The sequence below is a fragment of the Prosopis cineraria genome, unplaced genomic scaffold (genome assembly GCF_029017545.1).
Source record: "Prosopis cineraria cultivar Desert tree isolate PC_DT_omini unplaced genomic scaffold, ASM2901754v1 PC9, whole genome shotgun sequence".
NCBI classification, from domain to species: Eukaryota; Viridiplantae; Streptophyta; class Magnoliopsida; order Fabales; family Fabaceae; genus Prosopis; species Prosopis cineraria.
In genome coordinates, this window is record NW_026555340.1 from 8,082,235 (window position 1) to 8,097,706 (window position 15,472).

Genomic DNA, 15,472 nt, shown 5'->3' on the forward strand with positions numbered 1-15,472 from the left:
TTTCACAAATGTCTCAAACACCCTTGAGTCCAGTCTAGGTCAAGCGTGGATTGACCTACAATGTTAAGCAAAGCTTCTTGAATCTAATTCAAGTGAATTTAAGTCTTAAGCTTGAATTGGATTCACCAAGTCATTAATGCACAAGAATAGGCTGATTCACTTGTTGGTTCATACCAGAACAAGTATAGATTAGATAATGAGACACAAATGCATTCTAATTGTTTGACAATGAAGATCTAGGACTTTATGAGCCTATGACATGTTCTAATGGATGCGTTCTTACCATTCAAATTGTGATTGTACTCAATAGTTTTCATAACATAAGTAAACCTATAAAGTCTAAATCTTCTCTCGTTCCTTATGCTCTTGGAGGTTTGTTACTTAATAAGTGTAATATTGATATGCACAAATAACAAACCCCTTTCCATTGATTTTGTAGCTACCAAAACACATGATTCAATGGATATGAACACTAGAGCTGCAACAACTATTGTCATTGGCCATCTGGTCATCGAAACTCCAGTGACTAATAGTGGTGTTGGCTGGTGCCTTTTTTTTTTTTAAATATAATAAAATACATTTTAGCCATTTTTCTTTTTAAATATAATTTCATTTTAGCCTCTTAATCTTTTCAGTGAAATTTTAAAATCATTTGATCCTTATTTGAAATATATATCCCATTAACTACTGTTTGAAATTATGGTTTCCAAAACCAAATCCAGTTTTATCACATTAATTAACGCTGTTGCCTCGCTTATTGTAATCTTTCAAACAAAAGGCCTAATGTTTGAGTGAAATTCGCATCTATCAAACTAAAACGTGAAATAATTAATACGAGTTGACAAAGCTATGCAAACTATAAACTATTTTTCCTTCAAATCACAACATAATTTATAAACTATAAACCATTGCAAAAAGAAATCAAACATTAAAAATATAAACAATGTTAGATATCCTAAACCATTGGACATTGATATTGCCAGAAGGCTAAAAACTTGTTAACCGTAGAAATGGATTTATCCTTTTTCTATTGAAGACATACATGCTTGCTATGCTCTAGTCAACAATTGCCATCCGATGCTTTTTATTATTATTTTTATTATTCTATTATTTGATATTGTGGAAAACTTGAAATATTACTACCTTCTATTTAGACTTATCTAAATAACTACTGTGTAAGATCATTATAACTAAGGATGACCTTATGAATATCTTAGAAATGCCTCTAACATATTTATTTAAATAAATATTCCATATCCTAGGACTTGAATATAAACTCTATAATAAGCTAATTCAACTTTCTCGAATAGTTTAATCAAGAACTACTTGGTTGGTTCCATTACTCTGTTCAACCAGATAACAGTTGGTATTTTATTTGAGTCTAATTTACTTGAGTCTAGATCCCTTGACTTCACAAATGATTACATCTAAATGCATTTGGGGAGGAAAAAGAAAATAAAAAAAAAACAGAGAGAGAGACAAGGGAGTCAGAATTCTCTGACATCACAAAAATAACCGTCTTTGATACATTTGGGGAGAAAGAAAAAGAAAAAAGGAAAAAAGGTGTGATCTAATAGCAACACCCTTCTGCCAAAATTTGTTTACGCCACTCAATAAAATTTTGAAAGCTGATGGTGCTCATTAACTTCTCGAAGAAGAAAAATCTGCTCATGCTCAATTGAATTCCCAGGGACATCCCTTTGAATGAAAAGAATTTGTTCTTTCTGTCTACTTAATATTGTGTGTTGGGACACTAAGGAAAAATTTGGTATTCTTGAAGTCATCCAAGAGGGGGTTGTATCCATCCTTGGTCCTCGTCTTTGAGGGCAAGCCAAACTCTTCCATGAAAGATGATGTTTCCAGCTGCATTAAATATAAACTACTTAACAGAGCAGATAAGATTGTCAATAAATTGAAAGTGAGAATATATTAATGTCTTGCAACAAAAAGAGATGAAATATTCAAAAACTATAGTAAATGACAGATCCCCTGATGTTTGCTTAAATTACATCACATGTCCATGCCAACATGTTCCTATTGGTGTATTAATCAACAGTACAGTGAGCCAACATCACACTTCTGAAAGGAGAAAAAACTATGAAGTTATCATGAAACTTAAACTCAAGAATGACATCAGAACCACCACCTGACTGCAGAAATTTAATGTGGCAGGATTGCTCTTCCACGTTTCTGCTTTCCTTGTGTATTATTAAAAAAAAAAATTGCAAAATTTTAAGACAATTAACTAACCGTGATGGTTCTCCTTTTCTTTCCTTTCTTGGATGTATTATCAACCTCCGGTTTAAGCCATCCTGAACAATAATGATCAATTCGTTCCAGCAGCCAAAAGTCAGTAGGGAAAAAGATATCAGCATCACCCTGCAACAAAAAAGAAAAAAGTTGTGAGAATAATTACAGGAATTAGAGGGATATGTCCCATAAAAATAGAGATTTGATAGGATTGGGTACATCCCATAAAAATAGAGATTTGATAGGATTGGGTCATTAGGAGTAATATTTGATTTTATTTCCTTTTTTGTTTTTTTTCCTTTTATAGAAGGTTATGGTACGTGTATATATTCTGACCATATTACTGAATAAGATTCATTCGGTTCCTTCCTCTGGCTTGTCTTCGACCACATGGTATCAGAGCAGGCAGACGCTGAACACCACTCAGACGAAGACGACAGAGCCGATCGAGAGTCAGACTCGCGCACTCGACCCTCTGCGTTCATGGGTTCCGGCGCTGAGGCTGACTTGAAAATCACTCCAAATGGCGGAACTCCTCTCGGGTTGAGTTCTGCCGAGGGGGCGTCCCTTGTCCTGGTTTCCGAAAAGTTCAATGGAACCAATTATCGTGAGTGGGCCCAGAGTGTTCGACTGGCTGTTGGAGGCCGCGGGAAGCTGGGTCTTATCTCAGGTACATCCAAACCACCAGACGCGTCAGACTCGGCTGCCTTGGTGAAGTGGGAGACCGACAATTCCCTGGTGGCTTCTTGGTTGGTTAACTCTATGACCCCTCAAATCAGACGGTCCTTTATGTTTCTCCCGACAGCACGGGATATCTGGGACGCAGTCAAGGAGTCTTACTCGGATGGGGAAGATGGTGCTCGAATCTATGATCTCAAAACTCGAAGTTGGCAGATCAAACAAGGTGAGCGTGATCTTACGGAATTCTGGTTGGAGTTAGTTTCAGTGTGGCAAGAGATTGATCTCAACATAGAAACCGAGTGGTCTTGTCCGAGTGATGCAGCACGGTATAAGAGGCTTATTGAAGATGAGCGAGTATTCCAATTTTTGGCTGGTCTTCATCAATCATTAGATGATGTTCGTAGTCGCATACTGGCTCGCTCTCCTCTACCATCTACTCGGGATGCATTTGCTGAGGTTCGTCGTGAGGCGTCTCGACGCAAGGTGATGTTACCTGGAATTTCATCAACCCTTCCTTCATCTGAGGTGTCTGCTTTAGTGAGCCGACAATCGGATCAAGGCCAAAAGGAATCAAGAGGAAAGGTTGTTTGTGAGCATTGCAGAAAGACAGGCCATTCAAAAGATAAATGTTGGGACCTCCATGGAAAACCACCTGATTGGAAACCACGTAAAGGTAAATCTCGTGGCTATCAAACTACTTCTGATTCTACTTCAGACAAATCTGGTTCTGCTCCAGACAAATCGGGTACCTTGCCTATCATCGACAAGGATCAGTTAAATAAGCTTCTAGAGATGCTCCATAGTTTACAATCCAACCAGTCGCCTCCATCTCATAATGCTTCCGTTGCTAAGCAAGGTAATTCGCATTTTGCATTTAATGTATGTTCCACTAAATCAAAGTGGATTGTTGACTCCGGAGCCTCAGATCACATGACTGCAGACTCTACCTTGTTTACCTCATACTTTCCCTGTAGTGGCCATGAAAAGATTGACACAGCAAACGGTACATCCTCTCCCATTGCAGGAAAGGGTAGTATCATTGTTTCTAAATTTCTGCACCTTGAGTCTGTCCTTTATGTTCCCTATCTTGCGTGCAATTTACTATCCATTAGCAAGTTAACTAAACAAGCCAAATGTAGTGCTCACTTCTTCTCTACTCACTGTATTTTCCAGGATCTCTCATCGGGGAGGATGATTGGCAGTGCTGAGGAGTGTGATGGGCTCTACTACCTTGATGAATCAACCGTGAGTAATCTATGGTCCTGAATCTACTGCAACCTTGTGACTACTTCTGAACAAGCTGATCTTTTGTTATGGCATAAAAGAATGGGTCATCCCAATGTCCAATATTTGAGTCATTTGTTTCCAAATTTTTCATCTAATAAAATTTCTAATTTTCATTGCGATATTTGTGAATTAGCCAAACACCATCGCTCTTCTTTTCCAACCTTCATCTCTTGTTTCATTGATGACCATCTCCCATTGAACCTATTGATTCTCTTGACCCTCTTGACCATCCCACTTTACTTGAGCCTGTCTCTTTTATTCCAGAATCAAAAGAAAATGCAAGTTCAGGGGGAGATAAGAACACAGGTGCAGAAGGTAAAGAGATCAAAGTTTACACGCGGAAGAAGAAGCATGGTACAAAAGCTCTCATACCTGAAGCAGTACCGAAATCAGAACCGATGACAGATCCTATGGGAGATAGTCCTAAAGAAGATGAGAATGATAATCCTGATGAGGAAGAAGGTTCAAAAAGTTCAGAAGATGACTTGGAGGTGCCTATTGCTCTCAGGAAGAAGCCAAGATCATGTACACAACATCCTATTCAGATGTTCCTATCTTATAAAGCCTTATCCCCAGGATATCGGGTTTTTATTGCAAATGTGGATGGTGTTTGTATCCCTAAGGACATTCATGAGGCCCTGAAAATGTCTGAATGGAGAGAAGCTGTCTTGGAAGAAATGAAAGCCTTGGAAGAAAATGAGACTTGGGAGGTTGTGCAGAAACCAAGAAACAAGAAGCTGGTTAGTTGCAAGTGGGTATTTACCCCTAAATATAAGGCTGATGGAAATCTTGATAAATTGAAGGCTAGACTGGTGGCAAGAGGGTTTACACAGACCTATGGCATTGACTACCAGGAAACATTCGCACCAGTGGCAAAATTGAACACCATCAGAGTATTATTATCCGTAGCAGCCAATCTTGAATGGCCGTTACACCAACTAGACGTCAAAAATGCCTTCCTAAATGGAGAATTGAAAGAAGAAGTTTATATGACTCTACCTCCTGGCTTTGATAAAGGAAGGGAGAATCAGGTATGTAAATTGAAGAAATCATTATATGGGTTGAAACAGTCTCCAAGAGCATGGTTTGATAGATTCTCAAAAGTTCTAAAGCTACAAGGCTACAATCAAGCACTATCGGATCATACTATGTTCGTTAAAGTAGAAGGGGGCAAGAGGTGTGTCCTTATTGTATACGTTGATGATATAATCATCACTGGTGATCATAATGAGGAAGCGGCAAGAATAAAGGCTGTTCTTGGAAAAGAATTCAAGGTCAAGGACTTGGGTTGTCTGAAATACTTCTTGGGAATGGAGGTTGCAAGATCAAAGCAAGGTATTTATGTGTCTCAAAGGAAGTATGTACTTGATCTCTTAAAGGAGACGGGTATGCTAGGGTGTAAACCTGTTGAAACCCCTATTGTTGTTCCAAAGAAGAGGCAAGAATCCAAGAAAGAAGAGGGCAATTTAGATGAAGAGGGTAAAGAAGAAGATAAAGAGAAAGAGAGGCCAACGGATAAAGAGAGATACCAAAGGCTTGTTGGGAAACTTATTTATCTATCTCACACACGACCTGACATAGCATTTGCTATGAGTGTTGCTAGTCAGTATACGTGTGAACCGAAGGAAAAACATATGGAAGCTGCATACAGAATCCTAAGATACCTAAAAGGAAATCCTGGGCGAGGTTTACTGTTTCAAAAACATGAACAAAGGAACATAGAGGTGTATACAGATGCAGATTGGGGTGGACATCACCAAGACAGGAGATCTACTTCTGGGTATTGCTCATTTGTATGGGGAAATCTGGTTTCTTGGAAGAGTCAAAAGCAGAGAGTTGTATCCAAAAGCAGTGCTGAATCTGAGTTGAGAGCTCTTGCTCAAGGCATAATGGAAGAGTTATGGCTAAAAAGGGTTCTGAAAGAAATACATGTCCAACTTGATCTGCCTCTCAAACTATATTGTGATAATAAGGCTGCCATAAGTATGGCATTGAATCCTATCCAACATGAGAGGTCCAAGCATGTGGAGATAGACAGGCACTTTATTAGAGAAAAGGTGGAAGATGGAATTGTATGCCTAGCCTTCCTACCGACAAATCTCCAAGCAGCAGATGTGTTGACAAAGGGGTTACACAAACCCGCTTTTGATAATTGTATAAGCAAGTTGGACATGATTAGCATCTATGATCCAACTTGAGGGGGAGTGTGAGAATAATTACAGGAATTAGAGGGATATGTCCCATAAAAATAGAGATTTGATAGGATTGGGTCATTAGGAGTAATATTTGATTTTATTTCCTTTTTTGTTTTTTTTCCTTTTATAGAAGGTTATGGTATGTGTATGTATTCTGACCATATTACTGAATAAGATTCATTCGGTTCCTTCCTCTGGCTTGTCTTCGACCACAAAAGTATTTATAATATCTCAAGATCTACACAACACAACTTTCTATAAATTTTATTATCTATATTGAGGCCAATATTTCAGAATTTGATTGATCAGAGAGAAGTAATTCATACCAACAAAATATTATACAAGTTACAGATGGCTTGAAATTCAAGCTGTCATAGCTGCTAAGCCAGCACTTCCAATTATTGAATCATGATTAACTTAATGCAAGTACTTAAGCATTTTTCATGCCAAATGCATTAGTTAAACAGAAGTAAATATCGTTGTCTCAAAAAAAAAAAAAAAAAACCTCCAATGCTTATTCTATCATGCGTCACATTGCTTGCACACACACAGTGAGACATTGAAAAAGATAGCAAGGAAAGTGGACTCAAAAAATTAGTTAGCAATTAAATCACACCTGTGCCTCTAAATAATTCCCATAATCTGAGCTTCTGCCATCTTTCTGCAAATTAAGAGGTTACCTTGGTTAACTATGATAAACAGTAACTCAATACTTTCTCTTTACAGGGAGGGAAAAAAGCAGTAGTTCAACACTGTTATAGGTTTACTTGCTTCTGTTTCATTTGTAACAGGAAAACAAAGTGACTTTTGATGATGACAAAGAACTATGAGGTGTAAAGAGGGAGGTTAAGTGAGTGGGTACTCCTGGACAATAATATTACACGAGAGAGGATGATTGAGGATTTTAAATTGCGATATAAATTGAGTTTACTACATTACAAAAACCAAACATGAAATGATGCTTCAGTCTAAGTTTATGAGATAAAAAAGCAGACAACTGTTGTGTTTGTAAGTTTGAAAAGAATGGGCATAACAAGATTATACTTTGGTTGAAACCAATGGAGCTCTTTGACCAGGTATTGTCACATCTGGCAGATAACTGAAGTCTGAAGCAATTAAAGACATCTTTGGCAGCATCTCGTGCAGAACTTCAAATAATTTCTGCAAGTTTGAACGTATGATAAATACAAAGTCGACTGTTATAAAATACTTAATCAATATTAAGAGATTCTTACCAAACAACCAGTTGGAAGCCAACATCTACGGGGTTTTGGGTAGAGTTTAGACCAAATGTTTTTCACCATAGATCTCTCATTGCTTTGAGTTGTATAAGTCTTGTCCAAATCCATGATCTCAACACAACGTGCAATAAGTGAGTCTTTCAACGGCTTGTACAACTCACTCAGTGTTTCTCTGTTGAAGGTAAAGATTGGATGGTGATGCATTAATTCTTAAGTAGGTTGAATAATTTAAGCCATAAAAATTCATAACAATTTCACAGCCATTCAAATAAAGTTAGATTTTGAAAATATGGCAAGTCTTTATGTAGCTATACCCTAATAATGCTTTTAACTACATTGTATGGATACTGAGCAACAGCATGATCCACATTTCCATATTGAGGATTACCTGTCATGTTGTCTCTCAACCCACACTTCCTTCCAGGAGGAAACTTGGTTTTCAGAATAGATAAGATCATGTGGAAGGTTATCAAGTACCTACATCAATTAAATAATTTGATATACCCTGAAATTGCATCTGTGACAAAGATAGACAAACCTAAATACCATATATGTATCAAGTGCCACCAACTCATCATGGCAACTTTTTTCCCTAAATATAGTGGCAGGCGAGACCATAAATCTGGATGCATAAGAAGGGATCTTATTTGCCATAAACTCTGGGAAAAAGGAAAACAAAAGTAACTAAAAACTGGAACACACCTCAAGCATTATCACCCAACATGGTTGTTGCTCCACATCTCCTGTAATAGAAGACAGAAGATATTAGTTGTATGCTTATTTTTGACAAGATGTGCAGTTGTCAATACGGATATGCAAAAAGAAGAGACTCAATTTAAAATAATTTTTTTCTTTTTTTCTTTTTTTTTTTTTTGGCAACAATTTAGAATAAATTTCAAGTTACAGGAAGATTAAGTATAAAATTATTCCCTATTTGGGACGTCCTACAAAGTTGGACCGAATATTATTCAGAGAAGGACAGTAGGTTATGTAGATATTCTAATCTGTAACTTAATCTTAGGAATAGGATATTATTGTGTAATTATGAGCCATTAATGCCAAGGCTCCTATCTCTTGTATATATTAAAATCCCCAAAAAGAATGGAAACAACATTCAAATCATATTTGCCTATAATTATATTGTTAAATTAAAGCAGGCATCCATTGAGATTGATAGGCGCTTCATAAAGGACAAACTTGATCATGGCTGATCATCACATCATACATGCCACCAGAAAAACAATTAGCAGATGCTCTCACTGAAGTTCTACCCACTACTAGCTATCCATAAGTCACTTGCAAGTCAGGAATGGTAGATATTGAGTATCAAACTGCAAGGGAGTGCTGAAATAGGTTCACAGATCAAGAAACATTTGATTTATCAGCTGACAGTCAAGATCACCTCCATTCCCATTATTTCTTACATCCCAGTAAATCTGCTTTTAATCTTTGTATCCACAGGAATCTCTATTTGTTCCATACATCCCCAGACATCAGCATCTATAGTAGTTGTCAGTAATTCCCCTGAAGATGAACGAAAAAAATACTTGTTTTACAAATATTTTAGACAGGAGTATAATAGAAGTCCCACCCCATCCAGTCTGGTCAGCAGCATCACGATATTCTACTCTGAACTTTGATATGTGACTTTGCACTTGACCAACAGTTTCTCTTTGCACCTCAGCAAGTGAGGGACTGATCTCAACTGAGCTGTAATTATAAACATTTATAATAAGAATGCCAAACATGCAGTTCAAAAGTGAAAAAGAAAAAAGGGCAAGTACTTAAAAGAAATTTACTATACTCGTTAATTTATAGTAAAACTCATATGACTATGGTAATAAATAGGGTATTCTAAAAACTAATTGACAACTACAATATATATAAATGGGTGGCACACGAACAAATTTCTTATAAATAACACGAAGTGTGGAATTTGAGAGGGAAAAAATATTTCTTTTATTCTGAATCACAATACAACCAGAGTATTTAAACAGAAGGGAGGAAAAAACTGAGAATAAATACTTATAAATGCTATACACTCATATCCTAGTCACTAATCCTATCTTGGAGAATATTTTCAATTAAAACAAGATATTCCCACACATCCCTTCAAGTTGTATCACAAATATTGATCATGTCCAACTTGCTTATGCATTCATCAAAGTTCTCTCTTGGCAATCCTTTGGTCAGGACAACAACGACTTGCTTCCTAGCTGGGATGTATATTAGGCATATTACACCACTTTCAATCTTCTTCTTGATGATATGTCTATCCACTTTAACATGTTTAGGTCTAGGCGAATGGCTGTACTCATGCTAATTTCCTTTTCATTAGATATTTGCATGCTAAACAAGTTATCGTATCTTTCTGTTTTCATTTCCATTTATTTTTCTTTTATAATCATTTATTCAAATTAGTTTCATTAGCCAATTCTATGGGACTTTTGACTTGTTAGCTTGTATTCGTATTTATATACTCCCACCTCTATGGAATGATAATATGAAACAGACAGTCATTCAACTCTGATTTTTCTTCAGTATGAAGTAAAATACTCAGATTCAAACTGATTTGAAAACATCAAACCACCTTATATACCACTTTCAATTCTATTTTCCATGAGAACTAGGATCCCTAAAACATATAAACATATAACAAAGGATATCATTGTTACAAAAAAACTAAAAACTCACTCAAACATTGAAGGAAAATAAAAAAAAAAAAAAAAACATACATATGGAGGCACATACGTGTAAGTCATACTGTTATACACTTTCGAAGGAGCATTCAACATAATGTAATCCAGTATACCCTTGGCACAAGTTCCAGATCCTCCACCAATTTCATATATCTGAATGAAAATTGCTAGTATCAAATGTGTGATGCATACCCATGCTGGTAAAGAACATACGTATGAGTAGAATGATAACTGATAAAGAAAAACTTAAACAAATGGTAGATTGAATATGAGATAATGAAGAAGATAAAGAGAACATAACTGACACTATAGAGATGGAATACAGATTTGTGAAATTGCAAAATAGCATTACAATGCAGGGGCCTCATATTTTAGCAATTGAAATAAGAATACAGATACTCTCTTGGGTTAGTGACGGTGATGGATCCAGAAAATTCTTGTGGGGCCAACACACATAATTCTAAAGCATTAAAATAAACTATATTATTATTAACATCATGCATATACTATCATAATTGTTCTACATAATTTTTCATATTTTAGAAACACCAAGTGATTTTTGCATTTTCAATATTATAAAAAATTTTCCTCTTTATGTAGATAGCCAAAATATCATTCACTCATCTCCTAAGCGATTTTGTATCCAATTCTTGAAAATATTCATGGAAGTAAAAGCTCTTTTAACTGTAACAGTAGCCCCTAGTAGTATTAAAGCTAACTTCCTTCAAAAGAAAATATACCAATTTATCAATTATTACAAATAATATATAGTACTTTTAAGTTAAAAAATAAAATAAAATTCTTGTGGGGACAGCTGCCCCACAAGATTGCAAGTAAAGCCCCTGGTCTTTTTTGGCCAAAAACTAAAGCCCCTGGGTAATAGTAGCTATGCAAGTATAATACAAAAGTTTTGGCATTTGTAAAATTTAGTCAACTAATATTAGGTTTAGTTATGGTTAAGCTATTGACCCAAAACCCAGTGGGATAAAGGCTTCTTCTTCTTGTTGTTGTCAGCTATTGACCCAAAAAAAGGGGTTATAGTTAAGATAGATATTAAGCAATATTTCTGAATTATGGTTAAGCTATTGACCCAGAAAATGGTTATAGTTAAGATAGATATTAAAATATATTTTTAAATACCAGATTTTCACTTCTTTTCTGCTTCTCTTCAGGAGCACTTTTAAAATCTAAAGTAGCATTTGGTTGCAATTGTAAGCAATATTAGTAAAGAATAGAAAATGGATAATAAAAGAAACAAAGCAAGCTTCACAAGAAGTTTGTTAGGAATTGGAACAGGGTTGTGCATACACATCTAAAAGCTAAGGTTTCTGTGAGATAGAATTTTCATTTACGAACAGAACATTCAAACAACAACAATACAAGGCAAAAAAAATTTTTTTGTCCATTACTAAACAAATAAGGGCACTAAAATATTAAAAGAAACCACCAAAAAGTAAAATTTGTATGGACAAAATATATTTTTGCAAGGTCAAGTCAATGAATTAATAGAACAAAAATGTAGGGGTGGATGTTGGCTCTAAAAATACCTTCCAACACAAATTCAACTATTTTCCCCTTTTGTTCTTATCATAAATCTTAGCAATTAAAAAACAGCAACCAAAGATATTAGCATATACATATTAACAAATGCATTTTCAGAAACAATATTTAAAGTAAAAAGGAATAAACCTTAACTATGAAGCAGTGATCACATTAATAAATGTTAGGCACCTTAGGCACACTATTGTCAAGAACAGCTTCTTAGGCGTGTGAGTAGCAAAGCAACTATATCTTACTTTTAGAGGAACTGAGAAGTTTGCAGTGCGCATGATGGCTTCAGCAATTGCATGAGCATACCAAGGCTATAAATATTAAAATAAAAAAAAATTACACAAACAGAAAGAGCCAAGGGGATAAATTAAAACATGATTAAGAAAATTAGAGAACAACTGATATAGAAGACTCCACTACCATGCCTAGTGAAATATTACAATATAACTAAATAAATTATGATAACAGATGCATCAAATTTTCTTTGAAAAAAGATTAAATAATCAAAATATACATATAAATATTAAAGTTAAACTTGTCAAAAAAATATTTGTTCAAGGTAAAATATGCAATATGACACAATAACAGATTATTGATGCATGTTATGGTGAAACGAAATTGTTTGAAGTTAGAACCTGGATATATCTTTTAGGATCTAGAGCTTTAACTCATTGAGCTTATAGACTTTTATCATACTAAGCTGTACTTATTAAAGGTCTGCAACAAATTCTTCATCCTGTAATTGGTTTTGACATAGTCATAGTTTCAACCCTATCAAACTGAGAATTATTTCAATCATAAAATTATCCATAATATTTTATTTCCATAAAATTTGCAACCCTTAATGCTACAGAGAACATACCTTAAAAATCTCAACTGGTGTAAACCATGATACATCACTCTGCTTGTAAATATTATCTAAGCATCTCATGTAACCTGTTCGGCCTGTAATATGCCATCAGTCTACTCTATTAGGAAAATAGATCAGATTGCTGCAAAAGTGTTATCGACAATAAATAGTTTTCTGAAATTTAAGAACCACAAATTTGAATAGAATTCGTCACACACTATGTGAAATTTGAGTAATTTGCATGCTTCAATCCCAAACAAATGACATAATAGTTTTAGATATCCAAAGGAAATTGCTGATGAAAAATTCTCCAAAATCCACCTAAGGCTTGCTCAAGTTATACGAGTATGGTGAGACATAGGTAGTGTTCAAGTTCAAACTCCCCTAATGTAATTAAAAACAAAAAACAAAAATAAAGATTTACAAGCAAAACTCAGATATCTGCAAAATGAAAGCACAAATATTGTTTGACATCAGTTATTTCAATTTAAGGCTTACTTCCAGTTTGAACTCAATGAAACAAGGTTCTTTCTCCTTTTCTCCCCATACAATAATCTATATATTTTACTAATTACTATCTTTCAATGCTGTCCTTAATAACATCTTAGGGAACAAAATACTTCAAAAAAACTTTTACCAACGTCCAAGTCTCTCTGATGCTAAAAGCACTAGAGCATGTTCACATGGCAGGTGTATCTCATGCACCTAGCAAATACACTTAATTAATCAAATCACAGCATTCTCTACAACTGCACGTCACCAGTTCATGTATGTATAAGTCATTCCGGTTAAAATTACATTATCAATTCTAGCTTCCAACTTCAACAGCTCTAATTTTCATATAATCCCAATACTTAAATAAACAACCACCAATGTAACTCCAAATTCATTTTGAACATTGAAGGAGGTGGACAGGTGGCGATCATGGCATGCAACTGCACAAGACCAACATGTTACAATCATCCTTACTTACAAGCGACAAGTTACCATCACAGTTAACCACACTGTTACCAAGGGCAAAATTCAGAAACTAAGGGGCTATTTGAAACTGTTTTTATTTTATTGTTTTGAGAACTGGTGTTTTGTAGAATATGTTCTAAAAACAAAAAAATAATGAAAATAGGTGTTTTTTTCATTCTCCTTTGTTCTCCAGAATAATAATCAGATTTTTTATAGAACAGGTTTCCAAACAAGCCCTAAGTATTCCTAAGGACACAGTTCAAGTATTTAACACTCAGAGTATGACAATTTAATGATTTATAAGTGGTCATTCAAGAATTTAACACTTAGACAACAACAACTTATAAGTGTCTGTTCAAGCATTGAACACTAGAGGTCTTTAATAATAAATAGTTTCCGAACTTCGTCCTTATGAGTAATTTTCCCATTGAAAAATTGGCTGGTTAAGATTTAACATGAAAGTTCAAACATATACCAAACGAAAATTATCAAAAACATAACCAAAATTGCAAATGAATATCCACTGCACCTTCAAGCTGATTAAATTTAATGCTGTTCTCAAGAACTCCAACAGAACGTGATCTATGGGAGAAATAACCATGTATTGGATGGTACAAGGCAGAATGAATAAAATCCCGAACCTACTCGATCGAATTAACACAGTTTAAGCATTAGTTTGAATCGAAGGAACAAATGAAACATAGTGAAAAAGGTTGAAAAGAAAATTGATTACTCACGAGAATGGGCTGATCGCCCACAATGTGCGTGGAGTAGAGAGCTTGAAGCGGAAAAGCCCTGACTTGAGTTGGAATCACTGAAGGGAAACAAACTTGGGTGAACTCAGGAAGCTAAACAAACACGGAGAAGGAGAAAGAGAAAGAGAGTACATTTGGAGGAGAGAAAAATTGGTGGGATCTTCTGAGCAGTTTGAAGGCGAATGAACATCATTTCAATAAGAGAAGAGAAGCTAGAAATGGCTATGCTCACTGCTCAGAGGCTCCCATAAACCCAGCTCCTTTGCAGACTTCAGTGACAAAATTTTGCGGATCACAGCAGCTGATTGAGAAGAGAAGATGATTGAGGGACGGCGGGGAAATGAAACCCAAAATCTTAGAACGTTAATTAATTAACGGGATAAAACAGCAAAAGCAAATTTGGCCCCTAAACTACAAAGCTTCTGTTTGATGTAATATTTCCTTCTTCCGATGACTCAAGTTAACTTCGTTAACATGAAAACAGATATAAAAAATTTAAAAAAATTAATAATAATAATAATAATAATAATTTTTTTTGGCCCTTTTATGTAATTTTTGAGATCCTTATTTGTAATTTTTTATTCTTTTGTGTAGTTTTTGAAACGTTTTTCTGTTATTTTCTAGTTGAATATAGTTAAAATTACTTCTATTCTTGATAAGGACTAAAGTTGCACCACTTTCAAAACTTAAAGAAAAACAAGTTTAAAATTCTAAATACTTCTGGACCTCTAATTTAGTGGCCATCATTTGTCATGACCCATAAAATTTAAGTAAATAAAAAAATTAATAATAAAATATGTTGATTGCATGTTTATTAATCTTGAGCATAATTAGCAAGAGAGAGAGGGTTGACCTAGGAGAATTTGAACAAATATATCACTTACTAGATCTTGAGTTGAAATCTCGTGGCTCCAAAGAGGATTCTTTTGAGATGATAAGAGAAATTAGATTAAAGGATTTTCTAAGTACTTTGGATATCAACTTAGCATAGCAGCAGAACTTA

The 15,472-nt window shown here is 35.0% G+C and overlaps 2 protein-coding genes across 2 annotated transcripts; one reads left to right on the forward strand and one right to left on the reverse strand.

Annotated features, from left to right (window-relative positions):
- Positions 1–1,477: 1,477 nt before the first annotated feature.
- LOC129320120 (uncharacterized) lies at positions 1,478–14,883 on the reverse strand. The gene is made up of 14 exons (XM_054965325.1): positions 14,602–14,883; positions 14,452–14,528; positions 14,244–14,355; positions 12,767–12,849; positions 12,150–12,215; positions 10,406–10,506; positions 9,246–9,364; positions 8,357–8,397; positions 8,043–8,131; positions 7,649–7,826; positions 7,458–7,574; positions 7,030–7,074; positions 2,251–2,379; positions 1,478–1,863 (listed from the first exon to the last, which is right to left on the reverse strand). The coding sequence occupies exons 1-14, from the start codon at positions 14,660–14,662 to the stop codon at positions 1,729–1,731; spliced, it is 1,353 nt and encodes a 450-aa protein (XP_054821300.1). The 5' UTR covers positions 14,663–14,883; the 3' UTR covers positions 1,478–1,728.
- On the forward strand, positions 2,704–4,359 carry LOC129320121 (uncharacterized). The gene is made up of 2 exons (XM_054965326.1): positions 2,704–3,787; positions 4,105–4,359. The coding sequence occupies exons 1-2, from the start codon at positions 2,734–2,736 to the stop codon at positions 4,137–4,139; spliced, it is 1,089 nt and encodes a 362-aa protein (XP_054821301.1). The 5' UTR covers positions 2,704–2,733; the 3' UTR covers positions 4,140–4,359.
- Positions 14,884–15,472: the final 589 nt, after the last annotated feature.